Here is a 17,570-nt window from a genome sequence, read left to right on the forward strand (position 1 = left end):
TCAATATTATCAGGCAAATCAAATCATTTGGGTTTTATACGAGGATGGACAGATGAGCAACAGTGCTGTAGTGCATCCATGTCCCTTGTGCTCAGGTGCACTTGATTTCACTACCACCATCCATCCATGCATACACACACACTCATAGGCATATTGACCTGTGCACACAAGATTGTACAGACACCCCCCCCACACACACATGCATACATACACACAGGTGAACATACAGACACGCATGTACAAAAACATACTGACATGCATCAGTGTCGCTGAAGTATCATTTCTGTCTAATCGCAAGCCCACAGAAGTTTGTAGACAAAAAATTCACTCAGTCACACACATACACCTATCTCTCACACATACACACACACTTAAACTTGATGTTTAAGCAGTTCAGACTGATTAAGTAACCAAGGGGAGGCATGAAATGGGATAAATTGTGACGTGCCATCTACAAGGAGCTGCAGGAGTAGGGCATGGAGAGAACATATATACGGCTCTGCCACCACAGAGTGAACACAGCCATCTACAGGATCCAAGTAGCAAGTGCAATATTTCAATTTCTACCAAAAGAACGGGACAAAGAACGCCAATTTTCAAAATGAAATTATCAATTGAAAAATCAACTCAGAAATATTACTAGGAAAGGAGTAATGGTTTGTAATGGAAGACTTCATGATTACACTAAGACAATAAGGAAATATGGGGACAGAGTGTATGCTTTTGCTGTGAAAAAGATTGAGACAAAATCCAATTGCAACGAAGTATAACAGAAAAGAATGAACAGGAGGCACTTTCAGACTGATATAAAGAGTGAGCATATGATGCATAAGAATAGACACATGGATATTGAATTTCAGTTATGGGCTGAAAATAGATGATAGGGAAAAAATGAAAGGACAGAAAGGACAGAGAACTCACTGCTTGGTAACAGAACACTTTGCGCTAATGTAACACTTCAACGTTATAAAACAATCAAACTTTTTAAAAAATGTACATAAACATGACTGTACTGGTGTAGGGGAATATAAACAAGTGAATGTAGCCATCTGCTGTGGAGCTCATACATGTTACAATTCAAAAAGATATGTTCCAAAATGAGATTCACAAAATAATAACAACATTAGAAATATTTTTTTTATTAAAGACATAGTGCAAAAGATAGCAGTTGTTAAATTAACTTCTCTATTAAAACTGTAACAAATTCACATGAAAATCATTTGCTTTTTGTCAATACTTTGGTTAGACGCAAACATATTCACAAATGATTAGATCCTAAGCAGCCTATTCCTTCGATTGGTATGACACCAGCATGACCACTCCTGTGTGACTGACATCTAAATCAGTTCTTAGCGCTGGCTGCCTCTCCTTCAGCCACTGCCAGAGTCTCTTTGTTCTTCAAAGCAGGGGTAAGTTCAATGGGCACCACCCTCTCTTTGCTCTCCGGCAGGGCCTTGTTGGGCGCCGTTATCTGTAGTTTGCCCTCGGCGAGAGAGCAGGTCACTGCCTCCGGATTCACTCCCTGGGGCAGGTCGAACTCTTGCCTGAACTCCTCACATCTGTAGGAGTAGGAGCCCTTGCCGTCGTCCTGCTTCTTCTCTGTCTTGCCACTGACCCGCAGTTTCCTGCCCACCTGCTTGACGGTGAGCTCCTCCGGGGCAAAGTCTTTGGTTTCAAGTGTCACGGCAAACTGATCTCCCGCCTTGCCCATGTGGAACGTGATGGGCTTGAACGTGGTCGGCGTCAGGCCCTGGTCGATCTCGTTGAAGATCTTCTGATGGAGGCGATCCATGAACTCCATGTTGTTTTTCATCTCCTGCATGTGCCTCATCATCTCCTGTTCCATCTGGAAGAACAGGGGCCTCGTCTCGGGCCACAGGCTGCGTACAGGCCAGTGGAAGTCCATGAATGGGCTGATAGGCTGGAATGCGCTGGGGCAAAGCATCTTGAGTCGTCTGCTCAGTTAAAGTGTGCAGTTGTTTAGTCGTGTTTGGTCTCTGTTTGCTTCTGTCCCAGGCAACTAGCGCACAACTCTTTTTATACTGCGCCATGGAAAGTTCCAGTGGCATTCCAGTGACGTCTTAGGCAGCACAGTTCCTCACACTGACAGACTCTGCTAGGATGTCATGGCTATGCAGGTGCAGTCATACTCCAAAACAAGCCTGCTGTATTTTTGCCGTCTGGCTGTTAAATGCCTCTGCAGTACATCATTGTTCTATTTAAAGTGAGCAGCTTAACTGTTAGGCAGCCTAGCAAGCAACGTTTGTGTTATTGTGCTTCTGTAGGGGGAAAAAGCTAACCAAAAGCAAGCCAAACCAAAAACTAATCTCAATAAACACACACACTCACAAACCATACGCTACTTTTACTTTTGAAACAGTCAATAGGCTATTAAAGCATTTGTGACAGTACTGTGATTTTAGGGCAATTATTTAGTTGTAAGTTAAAGCATGGTGTCTAATGTTATCTTGACCACAATGACACATAAACCATTGTTTGTTGATGTGGTGGCTGAAATGTGAGACAGTGAGTTTGTGATATTTTACTGACTGATATTTTGAAAGTCATGACTAACTGAAACAGCCCCCTGAATATATGAAAGAGAAATAATCAGTCCTTTAAATAGATCTCTCTAAATAGATGTCTCCTTTAAAAAGTTGTGAGTGTCTGTGACAAGTGACAACTGTGATGATAAAATCTAGCTGTAGGATGTTAGTTGATGAAGTTACATGTAACTATTACTGAAATGGACCACATAGAAAACCAACATAGAAAACCATTATTTGTCACACACTGTGGTAAATGTTAATGATAAGGAAAAAACAGGCCTCAGCATAGGGCCATATACATGGCTAATTCAGTAAAGGCTGGACTACATGTTAGATTTCAGATAATGATAAAGATTGTAATCTTATAGCGTCGCATCATATACTAAAAATACTATTACCGTTTGCATCTAATATTAATTCATGAAAAAACATGCCTTACAAGAATCATACAACACGCAAGACACGTTCTCACGTCACGTAAACTTTTTAGGTACGCACTTGACGCAAACGTCGCTCTGACGTCAGGTAAGCTAAATCCACGCACGAGTGTCGCGGTCACTGACGTTCTTGTTTCCTGAGGTGAAAATGGTTCCTCCTGTCCAGGTATCTGCTCTGATCAAGGTAAAGTACATTCCCTGGACAATCTGTCAGTCTGGTCGAGTATCGTGGTCAGCATGCAGGGGAATGCCTGTCGAAAAAACAGCTAACTGAATTCAGTAAATTTCGTTCCTGTGACTACACACAAACCTAACGTTAGCAGCTAGCCAGCTGCTACACAGTTAAGCCAAACCACAGTTAGTTGTCATATTTTCAAGGTTATCAGTCAGTCTTTCTGTTGTTACTACCTGTCAGCTATTTCAAGAGTGTTTGCAGTGTTGCATAGCACAGTTTTCAGCCTGCCAGCCCAGTTCTCTTGACCGTCAATGAGCTAGCGTGAAGCACAACTGGTGGATTGATGCGTTAGCACGTTAGCTAGGAAGCCGAAGGTCAGAAGGTAGGCCTAACGTTAATCAACTAGAACTGGAGCTGCGTTGTTAACTTAAAACTTCAAGAAGTGAAATCAAAACAGTATTGTTGAGACTGTAAAAATATGAATTTTGGACAAGATGTACAGATTTAAACTCATGTTGACAAGTGGCAAACTTTGTTTTGTTACCAAAATAATTGTCACATTCAAGAGAAAGAGGCTTTGATTGATTTTAGCAGCCCTCTAACCCCTACCTATATTTGGTATACTTTTTTTTACAGACTGCAAGGTGGTCTGCCTTGCTGGTCGGAATGGTATACGGTAAACAGCGATATGGTAAGCAGATGTGTCACTAAATTACCAGTGAATATTCACATGCAACACAGAACTAAAAGACTGGAGGCCATAGAGTATTTCAAGTAAAACCCCTTCAATTTAGTCTAAGTAGGCCTAATGTTTTGTGTCTCTGGTGACAGATTACCTGAAGCCCATTGCTGCAGAGGAGAGGAGGGTGGAAGAGGCCGAAAAGAAGTATAGAGAGGAACAAGAGCGCATTTACAAACAGCTTGCTGAAGGTATACTGCCTTTCAGTTATTCAATCTTCTGGCTTCTGACTTGAGTCTTTGATGGTTATTTTTTTAGTTTGTTGTGAGAAACAGATGATGACTATGATGTTTTTGTTTTTGTGTTGTTTGCCTTCCCAACAGCCAACGAGGACACCATTCTGAAATGAGTCATCCTTGCACTAAACCTTTTTTAAGTTAATAAACATCCCAAAACAAATATTGCACTTGTTAGACAGTGTTTGTTTAGCTTTATTTCTTGTTGCACTCTAGACTAGTGCATTTCCTACAGTTTTGTGTTAGCTGTCTCCCTTTGGTTTGGTGATGGTGCTGCCATCATGTGGTCCTTTGGAAATATTAAAACACGGGACAGTTACAAATGCAGTGAAATCCTTGAAAAGAGGAATATGGTCCCAGAGGAATTATTTAAATAATCAAAAAATTAGGCCTTAATGGGTATTAAATCAAAACGTCTTCGTGTCTTGCTATGTTAAGACATAGTAGGACTTTATTACTTGATTTTTTTAAATTATTATTTTGCCATTGCAATTTAAAATCTAAATATTGGCTAAGCTCCTTTAAACTTTTTTGAATAATGTACGAAATGACTCACATTAATGTCAGCAGAACAGGATGATGGAACCACCAACCTTTGTGGCCGGGATGCTGTCTCTTTGTTCTAACGTATACATTTAATGTGTCTACATTACTAGATCCCAAAAATCGTTTTGACAAAGCAATATATTTTAATAATAATATATTATAATTAGTGTAATCTTTGTATTTTGTTAATATATTCTTCTTTCCTTCTAAAAATGGGTAAACTCAGGTACATTGGAATGATAATAAGCATAGATGCTAAGTCTGTGCAGTGGTGAATATTTAGCTGCCCAATAAATGTCTAATTTTGCAGCATGTGTACTCCAAACATGCTAACAGACCATAACTTTTTTCAGGCCTAAGCTTATTTCCAACCTATTTGCTTTGCTGTATATCAAGTACTTATTGTTGTAGTACTTGCCTTCAATAATGTAATCATGAGATGATTTCAGTGTTGTACAATATGGATATTGAACCATGTTGTTCTTTGTATTTGTTTACATTTTAAAGTCCCAAAAGATGGGAACAAATTTGATTGTATCACTGCTATGGCATACTACTACATTAAATTAAATTAAATTAAATTAAATTAATCTGGAAAACTGGGTATTACTAAAGGCTATTGCATGTGGCTTGTTTTCATCAGTAAATTAAGTGCCTGTATTGAAATTCTAATACTTCAGAGAATTGGCTCTTTTATGGGGTAACTTCCCCCTCGGCATTCCCAGTGTTTTTGATCATTCTTGTCCTTCAGTGTTACCACAGCGCAGGTTTTACACAAGGCTAGGCAGGGCTACCTTAGTGTAATCCATTCCCGGTTTAGTGTAAATCCCAGGATTCAGGTCACAAGCCAATATGAGAAAGTGCTGAGTAAACTCTACCACCTCCTACCTAAACAGGGTTGTCTGGAATAGTTTTTTTTGGTGGAGATCCAGCAATTCATGCTAAACGTTGCCACAAACGCTTGATTTTGTTGGGACTTGAGAAAATAAATTACTTTAATACAATTTCACCCGTGTTATCATTTTTAAACATCTTATCATACACATAACATTCCAAATTTCTATATCTTTAATTTTATAATTGTATGCTTGTTGTTATTCCATAAGTAAAGTAAATTCAATCCCCACAATGACCCTGACCTAGGTATCGATTTATGGAAACTGCTTATAGTTATGCTAGATAAGAGGCTTTATGCATGAGTGATTCATGTGTTATGAAATGCGACCACTACAGAAGCTAATTATAAAAGCTACTAGCCCCATTCTGTGAAGATGGATAACTGTCTAGGCCACACTTCATTTTTTCACTTACAGCAGTATCTGTGGATGGTGTCTTCAATGCAACAATATAACTATAAAATGGTGATGCATAACCTTTAAGTTCTTAAAAATTCACATGCTTTATTGGTGCCATAGTTTACAGTAAACTAACAATTACACAGTCATAGTACAAAATATATAGTATATGTGTTATTGTGGACGATAACCTTAAAAGCAGTTTTCTTGCAACTTAATATGAGTCATAAAAGTGGAGATCTCTTTGTGAAAAGTGTTGAACAAATTAAATTGACGTTATTGTAAGAGACCCCCTCATTTTAAATCGAATTGCATATTAACAAGCAGCAGCATTACTTTAGTCATTAGCCATGGATAGACATACTATATTGACAGATGCACATACTTACATTTACTCTTTTACCAACACCTTAGTATTCATTGTGTGTGATACTTGGTACATCACAACGTACATTCACAAAGACAACATGTGTATTCTATCCGTTTCAAGGTACTCATAAAATCAAATACTGGCAAATATACACTACTCACAAAAAGTTAGGGATATCTGGCTTTTGGGTGAAATTTAATGTTTCAGTACAGAAAGTACTGAAACATTGAACTGTTGGACACGCGCATTCAAATGTTTAGAGAAGGTCACATTAAGTTCACCTGTAAAGGTTATAGTGGATTTTAGGGTCATCCTGAAATTTCACCCGAAAGTCGAATATCCCTGACTTTTTGTGAGTAGTGTATTTACAGAGATATTGTGATTCTAACCTTTGTGTTGTCTTGGGTAAGGAGAAAAATAACTTTACCCTTCCAACTATTTTTACATTTAAAAGAAGAGGCATATATTCCGAAGAATATTTGTCTTGGATCAGTCTTGTCAGACTAAGCTAACAATTAACCAGGTGTGTATCAAGGCCACTGGCATTAATATCTTCTTTCACCGTGGAGTCCCCCTGGTAATAATTAAGGATGTTTTACTAGGTATCTGGGGATGTTTTGGTCATTTACAGTAATCTGCCAGACGCCTTGAGCTTCAGAAATTGTACTAGTTCTCTTGTACCCACCGAGAGTAGAGGAGAGAGTTTTTGAGTAGGTATTCATGTTCACCATAGAACTATTTACAGTTATGTTTCCAGTGGGTTCACTTTAAACCCAGAGCATTCTCTGAAAATTAGGACACAGTCAGAACACAATCCACAGTTAAACCTATATCATGTTATTATACATACTTTACACCATATCTGACTGGGAAGATCATCAGCAAGTCACTAACACTACTTAAAAATAAAGTTTGAAAAATATAAATGCCCTCCTCAGTTTTCAGGGAATGGTCCTGGTGCAGCAGTAAATTCACAGAGGAAATGAGAGCTGGCAATGATCGTTTGATTACTGGCAAAACAGTGATCCGCAAAGAGAACTATATGGTGTCATTTCACATGATCAGATGACATGTATTAGTACAGATGACCACAGTCCACTTTCTAATATCAGATTCCAAAGATTAATATTCTATCTTAACATGTAAGGATGTCTAAATGGCCATGGGATTTAATAATCAACCAGTGATAATTCCTGGAACCCTGAGTTTTATAGTACAAAGTAAATTAAACAGAATATGGGATCATCACCATCTTTCTCCAGCTGCATGAATTGGTATTACCCTTAGTCGGTCCACATAGGGATGGGTGGAGTTTCTGGGGCCAAGGTTTATTGGCTTTGCTGAGCTGCATCACCTTCATGTGGTGCCCATCTCTGTCTTTCACTTCTGTTTTCTCATCACAAAAAGGGGCAAAGATTGACCTCTCACCCCTGACTTGTCAGACTATATATGATGGTAAGGTGTTCCGAAATGTCCCGTTCTATCCTTTAGTTCCACCTCTAGCATATTGAGCACGTCTTGGATCCTCCACCACCTGGGTTACCAGCTGCATTTGAAGAAAGTAATTGTTAGCCAAGTCTGCAGTGAATGGACAGTGGAACCAGTCATATAGCTAGCCAACCAGTCCTGAAAAAGTAGGCCACATGGAGTAACATGCTTTGAGTTTGAGTCAAGCTCTCTATTCTTATGAACTAGCACTGTTCAACATGTGTTGGAAGAATTCAGATTGGCTTTTCCTCTGATATAAGAACAAAATGTGTCTAATGACAAAACATAAGTTTCTACTCTACCAACACGGTGTTACAGTAGAGTATGGTGTATTACACTGAAGAAGGTCGCAAATTGGTCTAATGTATATCATGTCTGTTCTGAAATGAATGCAAGCCTGGCTTACATTTGCCTCCAGAAGTGCCCTCTTTGGCCGCCTTAGCATCCTCTAACTCCTTCAGCTGGGCCTCGTGTATCTCTTGCCTCGCCTTCCACTCTTTCCTGTTGTTCAGAATACCATTTAACATTGGCGTGATGGTAGGATGAAAGCGGGAAAACTCCTATAGAGAAAAACAAGGGAAAGAATAATTGCAATGTTGTGAGGCAAGTTCTGCTGGCCTCACCTGCAATGGTCCACTTTCTCTCTTAATATTTTCAACATATGTGTCAAAGTTGAAATTACTTAGAGAGGGGGAATGGAAAAGTAGCGTACTGCCTAGAACCAAAATATCATGAAATATACATATTTTTAGTGTAGTATTTCAGTGTAATCCTACCTTGTATACAAAAGTGCAGACGAAATCGATGAAACCACACTGCATCTTGGGTAAGTCAGCTACCTTAGTTCTGTCCATCATGGGCTTTGAATACAAAGACAAGTTACAAACAGGCCTTGTCCATGCCAGATTGACCAGTTGATAAACCCGAACAAACACTGAATACACCAATACTCACAATGGGTTGCTGGTCCAGAACACTCCTCTCCAAGTCACCTTGCTCCCAGAACTCTTCTGCCACATTAAGAGCCACCTGGCAACAGCCACATTGGGAAGTTTATTTTGGCAAAAAGAGAACTACTTGTGTAGTCTGTATTGTGTAGAAATGGACGCCTCAGACATGGAAAGCAGGCATGCTAAAAGCTATAGGTCTGTCGCTAGCTAGTGTTATGAAGTGTGGTTTACTCACTACACTGCTGTGCTCGTCTTGGGTACTTTATAGCTGGATATGCCTAACTAATAGCCATTATGCCTAACTATTAGTCTTGACACTTAATGCAGCTTTACGACATGTGTATCTTACAACAGTATTTTTTCCACTTGCATACACCTCTAAATCACTTGTTGTCATGTTGTTGCTATTCACCTTGCTTTGAATTTCCCATGGTTTGGCGATGGCTGACAGGTCACAGGCTGTCATCATCATGGCCCTGGAAGTGCAGGAAAACGAGTTGTTTGTCCTCAGTTAGGTTAATGGTTATCTACTCGCTATACCATAAATTGTCATCGGTGTGTACTCACATAACAATTTCTTTTCTCGTTGTCTCCAGGGACATGAAATCTACCCATTTTTTCTCATCCTCATATGTTTCTGATAAATCCACAATCTTCTGGAACATTGTCCTTTTTCTAATTTGCAGACAAAAAATTAGTTGTGATAGATAAATGGTATTGTTGCTGACATGCTATGCATATATTCTTGACAAATAATAAGCTTTGGGACACCACTTACTTGAAATACAAAGCAAGGTCGGTGGCAATAATGGCAATGTCCATGAGATGGATGACATGTTCATTTTGTCTTCTGTTGAGGTTTTGGAAAATATTCAAACTCTTGAAAGATGGAGAGAAAATCATTCTCACTTTAACACCACACAATTGTTCACTTAAAACAGAAGAAGTCAACAGACATATTTTGTGAGCATTGTGTGAATATCTAGTAAGCAACATATGTATTTTACCTCATCCTGAAGCAGGAATTTGCCAAACTCTAAATGATGCCTCTCTAGAATGGATGACCCATGTAGCTTAGCAAGTGGATTGCCAGATCTACAAATGATTGGACAAGAAACTGAAAAAGAGCTGCATCTTACGTTGTACATTTATCATACTTTTAAATGGTTATTCAATCTGTGGTAGGTATTGACACCGACTATAACACACTTTACTTGACAGTATCGACCTAAGAGTGACATGACACTGTCATGAACGCGTCATAAACAAGTCATAAACGTTTATGACATAACGCTTCTGTTTTAAGTGACATTCGGTTTTTGTCATAACAAGTTAGGTTTAGGATTAGGGTTAGGGTTAGGTTATGGGTTAGGGTTAGAGGTTAGGATTAGGGTTACGGTTGGGGTTCATATGTCATGACAGTGTCATGTCACTCTTATGTCGATACTGTCAAGTAAAGTGTTACCACATATTATCACATGTATAAATTGCATATAATCTCGAATAAACATAAGGTTTTTTGAATGGGTTTACTTGAGAGTATGGAATATTTGGCCTAATTTGAAGGTATTTCTTCATGCTTAGGTTTACTTGTTCTGTGATGTCATGACTGTGATGGAGTGCACTATCAATGAGACTTGGTGCCTTGTAGACCTTAGTTCAAAGCCGGTTGAGGTGATTGCTGTCTCCCCTCTCTACAATGACTATAGGTAAATATAAAGTAAAAAGAATTTCTGATATACGTACTTAACCTGGTAGAGATTATTGGTTCCCCTGTGATCTATGTCATGTAGGAAACCAGCTGTGATCATCGCCATCACTTCCAGGTCAGTGTAGTAGCGTTTCAACAGCCCTGTCTGTCAACACACAGTCAGCAAGCTCTTAGTTACTATACTTCTCTTAGCCATAGGCTTACACTATGAAAATTACTTTAGTTGAGTAAATATTTTAGAAATGCTGCATGAATGCAATGTTTTTTTTACCGTTAAAAGAGTGAACATTGTCTGTCCCACGTTGAATCCATGGCGCCAGTTGTGATAGGTGATCCTTCTGTAGCCTTTACTGACTGAGTACATGAACCTTACCAAAACCTGTCAGATCAGTAATCAAATCAAAAGTTCATTTTAGACAATGTCATCTTCCCCACGCCCCTTCAATTAGCGTTACTGTATAACACACTTGCCTCCTGAGGAACCTGGAACTTTTTGACAACTCCGACTTCATAGTACATTTGAATCGCACACTTCACAAGGTCCATCTCTGTGCAGTCAAAGTCAGAGAAATGGAACTCGTAGATTTCAAACTTCTTTGGGCCCGGGAGCTCTTTTTTCTAGAAAGAAACATTGATGATTGTTGCTCATTCATTTAAAGAGCAATTCTTGTATTTCTAGAAAGATGTTTTGCAAAGAAAAAAATCTCTTTGTAGGTGAGTACCAGGATCTGCCGAAATTCATCCTCATCACAGTCTGCTGGTTCTCTATCAAAATATTCTCTTGTTTTCTAGGAAATTGGAAGAAACATTAGACATAGAGTCAGCACTAAGTATTTAGCTGTGACCGTTATTAGGGATAAATGTAAAGATGCCCTTTCTGCTCACCAGAATGTTCTGGATTTCATCATTCCGGCACTTGACATGATACATTACCATGTCTTGGGCAATGTCTTTCTTGTTCTCTAGTTTATTCATCTTGTCGTAGGTGTCTGGGTTTAGTACTGACCATCCAAGGAACTGTGTCAAGGCCTGTGGAAAGAGCCGATGTTGGGATTAAGTGGTTTGTGAACTGTGATCGCTGCAGAGCTCTTGGCAGTCGATGGGGATGCCTTGTTTCTCTTGAGCCACCCTCAGATGAGACGGGATGGATGAGGTGTGTGTGTGTGTGTGTGGGGAGTAGAGGGGTGGTTACCTCCATGAGTTGTTCATCCTGCTCATCGAAGGGCTTGCCATCCTTCCGGTTGTAGAAAGTGGCCACGCCCACGATTTCTTCCTTCTTGTTGACGATTGGCAGGGAGAGGACATTCTTTATTGTCCAGCCACTGCTGTCCAATGGCTCTTTCTGCACAGAAAAGAGCAACTGTCAGAACTAATGACTTATATAAATCTTTTGTATACAGTCACAGCAAGAGGGATCTATGAACAACATTTAGTTTGGGCATCTATTTGGCCCTCAATTGGCTTTTAGTTTCTGTAAATGTTTGTTCTGTTACTTCTGCATTTGCTTGTAATTGCACTTCAAAGATATGGGGAACCTTTTATACATATAGATGGTTTTGGTCTTGTGGATTCGTGATAACCAGCTACAAATGGATATTTTTACCTGAAACTGGAACGTCTCCTCTGCTGGTGCATTCATGAGGTTACAAATCTGAAAATGTGACAATGCAATCGTAAACATGGAGATAAACTAACAACGGCACACTGTAAAGTACATTTCTGTGGGTGAAAAAAATCACATACCAATCCAGTTTCTGCCACGTAAACAGGCATCCCACTTGCTAAAGCCCAATGATCAGCAGGAGGAGATCTGTGGAAGACAAATTAACAAATAACTACCTGCAAACAGTAAGATAACTTCAACAATGATCAAACAAATTAGTGTACCAGTTACCTTGTTAAAGCTGTTAAAGGTTAAATAAAAAACTCTATTCATTGTACCTCAAAATGTTGAATATGCAGAATGGAGCCATACTTACGGAATGACTTTGATGTCTTCCTTTCCATGCAAAATATAATCAATGACTTTGTAGAAGATTACCTCCTAAAATAGGTGTAAAGAAAATGTTTTGTTTTTTAAACATGTTTAATTTTTTAAAAGAAAAAAAACTGAATGGTGTAAAACATAGATGTTCATTGAACTTTGAATTCTGATTCTCACCCTGCCATCCGGGGTCACTGGACCAGAGTAAGGGGCCTGCTCCCCCATTAACACAGGCCAGATATCAAAGAACTCCTGTGGACAAAACACAAATGAGGTGAGTGACCACTGAGTTTTATTTTGTGGACAATTTCTTCTAACATTCAGCATTTCCTGATTGTCTTGTCTTGACAGTAGATCGTTGTGACTGATGAACTAGCTAACTTTCTCCACATTCTGTTTTACCTATGAAGAAGACATTTCAGAACTCTTCACCACCATTCACAGTCAAAACAGTTTAGACATGGGAAGTTGCTGTACACAGAGCAATAATGGACTATCTGGTTACGTTGACAAGCACAAGGTCGTACTTTTTCTTTGGTCATGTCCAGCAGGCCGACTGAGTATCTGTCACAGTTCAGGTATGCACGCACTGTGTACAAAGCCTTGTGAAACTGTCGCTCAATGTCTGTGAGCTCTTCAAACACTTTGTTGGCCGACCACAGCAGGAGCTGTAGCAGAGATAAATCAAAGGGAAGCATTGTTAATATGACATAGTGGAGAAGGAACCACTGCTGCCAGAGCTAGTCATGTCCGTTTTTGACACTCACCTGGCCTTTCCTCGTCTCACAGTTGTGAAGGTAGTTCAAGTGGTAGATTTTCAAGTTCAAAGAGGCAACTTTCATATACTTTAAAAAAAGCTGTGTCAAGAAAAAAAAGAGTCAGCATATTTCATTGGTTCTGCTAGACCAAAATAACAGATTTAATGTCACATTTAACTTAAAAGATAGCATTGTACCATTGTATGAGCTGCATGTGAAATCCATAGTGATAGATCCACAAATTATGAATAGGCTAAATACTATGGTGTGTGTGTGGGTTGGGGGGGGGATGTGGTGGCAGACTCACATCCTCATCCGCATCAGTGAAATGAGGCCCAGTGGTTTTGTTGACGACCATGACAACAGCCACCACATCTTTGCCGTTCATGATGGGCACGGCCATGAGATTTCGTGTTGTATATCCAGTCAGCTCGTCCACAAAATTGCTGAAGTTACTGTTCTGGATAGTGTAGAGATATGTGTCATCAGGAGACATCACAGCTAAGGCATGGACTGCTTTGTACTGCTCATTTCAGTAACATGACCTCCATTTTGGAGCTATAAATCGTCTGCTTGACTACAAAAATGACAATAAAGGTTCAAAATGCCACTTTATAACAGTTGATCAGAAGAAAATTGTTCTGACAAATGTCATTCTTCCAGATAACAACTTAGTAGTAATTAATATAAACATATCTGTTGTCCAGGATTCATACTCATCTTTCTACTATATTTCTTGTCAATTCTAGGGAAGTGTATATGCCCTTGTTATTCCTCATTGGGCTATTCCTATAAATGAATATGATCCTTCCATTTGTCTTGCTGCCCTGCTAATAAAGGCACTGCAGATAAATTAATCCTGGATCCCAAAAGGTAATGGGATATGTCCATAAATGGGATTATGTCAAGAGGATTTAGTGCAGCACTAGGTTGTATTGTATCATGATGTGATATTGTGTAATGCTGAGCAGGTGATCATATAACATTTTTTACATCCATTTTTCTTAGTTTTTCCCAGTAGACAACATAAGCAGTGACGCCTACAATATAATTACAAAATACCAAAGATATACCAAAGGCCTATCATGTATGAGAATTATGTGTAACAATAGCACAGCCTTGGTTGTTCTTGGTTGCTTTCTGTCTTTAATGTTAAGTGTCAATTTGACCTATCTGAAACCTAATTTTGTAAATTGACCTGTCACTGGGGATGACTTAAATCCCTTACCTCTGCCACATCCTTGACATTGGTGTGTTTCTTTGTCTGGGCCACATTGCCCACTATTCCAATATCAAGGGGGAAGACGATCTCAGAGTCGGGCGGGACAATGCAGTCCTCGAGCTCTGAGTCAACGCCAATATTGAAGAGCCGGGTGGCGAGCTCAGCAATGCCGTTCCGCTGCCGGTACATGTAGAGACTGCAGCGGTCGGCCTGGGTGAGGTGACAGATCCTTTTTAGGATCTTGAAGATCACTTTCTCCATGTTCACGTTCTCCTGCATGTCCTTGATGACATCAAACAGGATCTCACTTTCCTCCACCTGGCTCACCTCCTTGAACATGGTGAAGTCCACCGTGGACTCCTCAACACCCATGGCCGAGGCGATGGCCCCAGCACTGAGCTTCTTGTTGAAGTAGCTCGTGGCAAAGGCTTGGTTTCCATCCAGGAACTTGGCGACGTCCTCCTTGCTGACACTCATCTTGGTTTTGGGATCCTCTGCCCCAATCCCAGAAAATATGTGTCAAATTCACGTGAAAATGACACACAAGGTCGGCGGTTGTAGGAGTCACTTTGGCAACAAAAAAAGTTGAAAAAGTTCCCACCTTTAGGTCCTTGAGGCTCCCCAAAGGAGGAGGAAAGGTAAAAGAACACACTGTGGAAGGGAGACACACCTGCAGGCACAGGGAAGACCTGAGTCCAATCCAACTGTCATCAGCAAGGTTTTTTCCTAATAGCATTGAAGGTGAACCAGGATCTGCTAATGCAAAAAAACTGGTCAGCTGACCTACCCCCAGGCTAATGGACGTCGCTCAGGCCACCAGACTGACTTCCTCACTCCCTTCAGTTCCCTCCTGTCTCCTCCTCTAGAAGGACAACTCTCAAGTGATGACCACTCAGCAAGGGCAGCAAGACACAAAAGAGTGTTTTAAAAAATGACCCAGCGGTGTTGGAGAGGGCTGGAGAGTGTGTTTAGGACACCAGGTGCCCGCTCCCTGTCTTCTCGTGTGGTTTTCGCGCACAAGCTCTTTATGTCCTTATTAAAAACACACTCCTCGATCCTAAGCCCTATTTAAGCATGTCACTAGCTGATTATCTCAGCACCCCAGTTCTTGTCTCAGACACGCTGCTTTACCTGCACAATGCCCAGGCACAGGGAAAAAGCCATCCACCTGCATAAGAATATATACTGTGTAACATTTAACCTGTATACTCGTGGGAATGTACCATTCATTGAGATATAAACAAGGAATGCAGGCTTGTATTTGAATCGAGAATTGATTTGGATATCTGTAACTCTAGGATACGAGCATGTAGCCACTGATTTTAAGCACAAAGAACAGAATTTAGAATAGATTGAAACTCCACAAAATAAAACTTCCTAATGTCTCAAGTCCCTTGAAATATTGTCCTTGGCTGGATGTTATATACAAGATTCCTCCCAGTATTTAAGGAAGTAACGTCAAATGTTATTAAAACACATTCTGTACTTAGTCCATCTCTCATATGGCAAATGCCCTTCTCTTTTTGCAGTAGATAAGTGAGGATTGCTATTTGATTACTGTAATGAGACGTTATAGCTCATATTACATATCTTACTGTGATAACTCGAGGACAACAACAACAATGACTCTTCTACATTATCATTTGTAACTTCAATATCATGTCCAATATGATATCATAACTCAATCTATGGATACCAAATTAATCAGTGGCTTTCCCAAGGAAGTACCCATTCCATTATAACATACAGTAATCCTCCCCTGTGCGCAGAGGAGCAGGTCTATATAAAGGACTCTATCCATCTTAAGGAAAAGGTCAGCTAGATAATCTGCACATTAATAGCAAGATGAAGCACTCGGATACAGCGAATGATAGATTTGGTCATCATGAGATGGGATATTGAGAAGGGAGTGCTCTGTACAGAAAGGGCTCAGGGTGGACAGTGTGTGATGCACGAGTGACCCACTTACACCTATTTCTTTTCGAACCATCATGTTTCTCTTATCACAGAGATATCTAAAAAGGACATTAAACAGAGAACTGCTGACATTTTTTTTTAGCTGCTATAAAATGGATTGGAAGATTCTCTGAAATCAACTGCCTGAAGCTTTCTTTTGCACTTCAACAACATTTTGGTTCTGTGTGTTTTTTTTTTTTTTTTTTAGTTCAATTTAAACCACTCTAAATAGAACCTTGCAATGTTTTCTGTTTTAAAACGGAAGGCTAATTCAAACCTTGCTCAACCTTGACCTTTAAAATAAAACATACAACCAACAACCTATTTTGTCGTATGAATTTTGTTGTTTGAAAAAAGGAGTTTGTATTTTGACATTTGAGTTTTTGCCATAGTTTTGGAAGCTTCATTGCCTTGCACCTGGCAAGTCCTGGACATGTCATATCATGTTTAGGGGATGCTTTCACCAATGTTGTGAGGTTGCTAGATTATGTTGTTTCTAACAACCACAAGATGGCAGCAGATCACAGAACACAATATAGGCCAGAGTGTCATGAAAGTGTGCCAGGATGACAGTACAGTGTGCCAGAGTACTGCCTACTCCTGACCTCCGCCATGCTTTCAATAGACTAAATGATTGCTCACAAAGTTAGTTACAGCCCAGCCATGTCTGCTGTGGACTCTAACCGTTACAGGTTTATCAGAGCAATTTCTTTTACACCTCTCCATTGAGCATTTTTATGTTGCAAGGAATTCATTGTGTCGTAAACCATAATTTTCTTACACATCACGCTTTGTAATGGTGTTGTAAGATAAAAAGGTCACTGTGTTCCCAGTATTGCTCCACAACCCCCCAAAACAAGCTCAAAATAGAAGGAAATCCCCAGTAAGATAACATATCTGTTGCTCCTGAAAATACTTTAGTGAAGAGATCATGGTTGTGTATGATATCTAGGCCTACTGGCAAATGTGAGTCAGTCGGAAACTTTCTACCATTTCAAATACAGCTCTAGTAAAGCTAGACATGCATCTGAACTCAAATCAAGGTGCTTTTTATTATGTAACACACTCAGTGTGTGGTTACATGCAAACAATCAGATTTCACTCCAATTAAATTCTTTACTCCAAATAAAAATGTAATCTAAACTGAGTTCTCT

General features: G+C 39.7%; 2 protein-coding genes and 1 long non-coding RNA gene across 3 annotated transcripts; 1 reads left to right on the forward strand and 2 right to left on the reverse strand.

The window, feature by feature from the left end:
- Positions 1–1,123: 1,123 nt before the first annotated feature.
- On the reverse strand, positions 1,124–2,025 carry hspb11 (heat shock protein, alpha-crystallin-related, b11). The gene has a single exon (XM_048258298.1). It carries the CDS (start codon positions 1,943–1,945, stop codon positions 1,343–1,345), a length of 603 nt encoding a protein of 200 aa, XP_048114255.1. The 5' UTR covers positions 1,946–2,025; the 3' UTR covers positions 1,124–1,342.
- Positions 2,026–3,036: 1,011 nt separating this feature from the next.
- On the forward strand, positions 3,037–4,301 carry LOC125304221. The gene is made up of 4 exons (XR_007195210.1): positions 3,037–3,170; positions 3,798–3,852; positions 3,993–4,091; positions 4,224–4,301. It is a non-coding gene; the product is annotated as an uncharacterized LOC125304221 (long non-coding RNA).
- A 1,761-nt stretch (positions 4,302–6,062) lies between these two features.
- pde6b (phosphodiesterase 6B, cGMP-specific, rod, beta) lies at positions 6,063–16,069 on the reverse strand. The gene is made up of 22 exons (XM_048258299.1): positions 14,467–16,069; positions 13,546–13,698; positions 13,248–13,337; positions 13,008–13,148; positions 12,658–12,732; positions 12,476–12,540; positions 12,240–12,306; positions 12,100–12,147; positions 11,689–11,838; positions 11,382–11,525; positions 11,219–11,284; positions 10,968–11,114; positions 10,768–10,875; positions 10,532–10,641; positions 9,793–9,880; positions 9,564–9,664; positions 9,353–9,460; positions 9,198–9,261; positions 8,790–8,864; positions 8,612–8,695; positions 8,242–8,395; positions 6,063–7,893 (listed from the first exon to the last, which is right to left on the reverse strand). Exons 1-22 carry the CDS (start codon positions 14,935–14,937, stop codon positions 7,847–7,849), a joined length of 2,556 nt encoding a protein of 851 aa, XP_048114256.1. The 5' UTR covers positions 14,938–16,069; the 3' UTR covers positions 6,063–7,846.
- Between the last annotated feature and the right edge of the window lie 1,501 nt (positions 16,070–17,570).

Source organism: Alosa alosa, chromosome 12 (assembly GCF_017589495.1).
Source record: "Alosa alosa isolate M-15738 ecotype Scorff River chromosome 12, AALO_Geno_1.1, whole genome shotgun sequence".
In the NCBI taxonomy this organism is placed as follows: domain Eukaryota; kingdom Metazoa; phylum Chordata; class Actinopteri; order Clupeiformes; family Clupeidae; genus Alosa; species Alosa alosa.